Source organism: Propithecus coquereli, unplaced genomic scaffold (genome assembly GCF_000956105.1).
Source record: "Propithecus coquereli isolate 6110/MARCELLA unplaced genomic scaffold, Pcoq_1.0 Scaffold143, whole genome shotgun sequence".
Taxonomy (NCBI): domain Eukaryota; kingdom Metazoa; phylum Chordata; class Mammalia; order Primates; family Indriidae; genus Propithecus; species Propithecus coquereli.
This window is the reverse complement of record NW_012138636.1, coordinates 2,567,473-2,570,717: the sequence shown is the minus strand read 5'-3', so window position 1 is coordinate 2,570,717 and position 3,245 is coordinate 2,567,473. Positions and strand designations below refer to the sequence as shown.

Sequence of the window (3,245 nt, the reverse complement as noted above, 5' to 3'; positions counted from 1 at the left end):
CTTTTAAAAAATAAAAAAACCAGTTTTATCCCCAGAATACTTCTGTCAAAGAAAAAATTAGGCTATGCATATAAAATGACATAAACAGTACAACAGTAGGACTAAGATATCAAGTACAATGACACACGAGAGTAATTAACACACTACTTCTCCCTTCCTTCTTATCCTGATAATATCCACAGCCTATTCAATGTTTATGAGCATGGGCAGAGGTACTGTATGGAATATATAGACTGTGACATGGTGCTTTCTCTCAAGAGGATTGCAGCAAAGTCACGTAGGCAGAAACAACAAAAACTGCAAAGCAAAGGAAATGAGTCCTATCATAAAGGTGCAAAGGGCAATGGAAAGGAAGAGTTAGGAGTAGTAATTCATTACAACTGAGAAGAACTGGTTAGGCTTTTTGGAAGAAGCACTAGAGCTTTCTTGATAGGATGAGTAATAATGTGACAGGACACTGAAAGTAGGGAAAGTATGTACTTTCATCTGTGTTTATAAGATGAACAAAAGCAACTTCATGAAAATACAGAGCATTCTCAGGGAGTAAGAGTACTGTAGTGTGGTAAAGCACAGGGGAGGGACAAAACAGGAGAAACCAGCTGGGGCCAGGTCATGGAAGGCCCGGAGCACTGTGCTCAGGAGTCTGAAATCTATTCAATAGCAGTGGTAAAGTTATTAGTGATTTTGTGCAAGACTGAAATGATCTAATCTATTTAGGAAAAAAAATGATGGAAATTTTGATGTTTACTAGAATAACTAAGCAGTATATCATAACTAGGAAAAAGGGGAGAAAGGGATAATTATTAAAAACCAGAAAAGATTAATAAGAAAAAAAAATCAGATGACTAAATTTTCTGGTTTGCCTACTGGCAGAGTAGTGGTTTTGGGAGGAGGAACAAACATAACCTTTTCTGTTTAGTTTTTCTGTTCAGTTAGATAGCACGGTAATTTGGACCATGTAGTTTTATACATTTTCACCATGAGACAAGACAGCAGACAATACTTTATATATATTTTGTATGCAGTATGGAAAATAAATCAATATTTTCCCTACATTTCTACGTTGCCTACACTAGCATGCTACATTAAATGTCATAAATAGCCACAGACACATTTTGTCAGCTTTGTTAATGCTATTAAACAAAAGAGCATAAAAGCAATTTAAATCTAAAATGCCAAGTAAAGAAAAACAAGAAAAACACAACAAGGAAATGAACAGATTAACAAAGCACCTACTGTGAGCCAGAAAACATGTTAGTCTCTTTCGTATCATTATCATTTAGTCTTGAAAATAACCTTTCAAGATTCATCATTCTTATAAATAAAGAAAACTGGGCTCACAGAAGTGAAATAATGTGAACAGTGACATAGCAAGGTAGTGCCAGAGTGAGAATGAGGTCTCTTTGGTTCTCTGTCTGTATCTGGAACCACATCAGCTTTCCCAAAGTGTGGTATGTGAGATGATTTTAGATAATATCAGACATTTTTATTTTAATAATTATTTGTATTAGAAAAAAACTTATCACATAAAATTCATTATTTCATGGATATTATTCTTTAGGATGAGGCTAAAAGAAGAGGATATTTTCAAAAAAGGTATTAAATAAATGATAGAACAGGGTTATGTGCACATGGCAAAAACTCTTACGATGGTATATGCACAATGAGACCTGAAAAATGCCACCAAACAAGGAATTGCCTTCCTAAAACCATACCACTTGATGTTCACGTTTTTTAATTTTAGACAAATTTACAAGTGAAATTATAGACATACCTGACATAGTTTGATCAAGTTTGTGGATAAGAGACTTTTTAGCACATTCAACATCAGGACTTGGGTAATCCAAAACTTGCCTGCACCAAACTAACGGACTAACCGATTTCTGCATTGGTGTAAGTTTTTTCTTTGGTGACGAATACAGCCTAGAAGAAAACAAAAACAGAAACATTCATTACCAAGCACAGGTTATAAAACAGACATCATCCTGGATAGATTTAAATTGGGGGGAAGAGAGTAAAAGAAATGGAGTATGTTTAAAATCACCCACTTTACTTACTGCGCAGGAAGAAAATGATACTATAACAACACAAAACTCAAATTTCAAGTACTAAATGAACCCAAATGAAGCATTCCTAAAATGTGTCTTATTTTTCTCTTGTATTATCATTACTAAAACCATGAAGAAATATCTATATCTTTACAATAGTTTATTCCATTTCAATAGTACTTGACTAACTCCCTAATATAGTCGTACCATTAAATTTAGTGCAGAAAGCAAGAGGAGCCAAATTCCTTGCTCTCTACCTCTCATTTCTCTTCTGACCATACACGCACGCAAAAATCTACCATCAGTGATTCAGTCCTTGTAGTTAAGCAGTAGCCACTCTGTGGGATTACAGGCGTGAGCCACTGCATCTGGCCTGTAGTCCTCTTTTCAAACAATGGTATGTCTGAGAAAAACAATACTTTAAACCCTTAATAACTTAATGTGAATCAACTATGAAATTGCTTCAGTTTCAGAAAAGGGACAGTATTTTATAAACTAATGGGGAAGGTATACAGAAGGGAAAAGGTGAGCACAAGACAGGGGAGGGGCATATTTTAATTTCCTACTTCACAGTTTTTCCTCAGATTAGTCTAGATTATGTCAGTTATTATTCATTTACTTCAAGCATGAGTCCATATGAAAAATGTGAAGAGTTACTTGATTTCTAACTAGAGTGGTTTTCAGATTAAGACATTTTAAGTAGAATTTATAAGGTTAACAAAATTGTGCTTTGATACCATATATCTACATAGTTAAATGTCTCAAAAAGGCAAGGAGCTAATAATGTCACATTTTATACTAATCGACTTAGCACAATAATATCAAGTGTTGTTCGCTGCAAATATTTAAATAAATATATCTCTACAGTACCGCAACAGACAGACTCCTTCTAGTGGCGATATGCACCTTTCTCATTCCTGCTCTGGTCTCCCCTATCTATAACCTAAATCTGTCACTCACATACATTATTTAGCTTTGACCAAGATAATCAAGACTAATGGGATAAATGACCATCTCTTCAGTCCACAATCCATATTCATTTAAACAATAATATTGAAATAGAATCTCATTTATGAAAAAACAATTCAAAATGAAATCAATGGGGTTTATTCTCTTTGCTGCTTAAACACTGCAAATGTTCCATAATAAATCTCTACCACAGCATCTTCACTTTAAAAATTGTGATATTAGGCCAGG

At 34.3% G+C, this 3,245-nt stretch overlaps 1 protein-coding gene across 1 annotated transcript in view; it reads right to left on the bottom strand.

The window, feature by feature from the left end:
* Positions 1 to 3,245, bottom strand: part of SLAIN2 (SLAIN motif family, member 2) — a 57,641-nt gene that overhangs the window by 39,335 nt on the left and 15,061 nt on the right. The window contains exon 2 of the mRNA XM_012639895.1: positions 1,775 to 1,923. Coding sequence (XP_012495349.1) covers positions 1,775 to 1,923 — 149 coding nt within the window. The remainder of the gene's footprint in view (positions 1 to 1,774; positions 1,924 to 3,245) is intronic.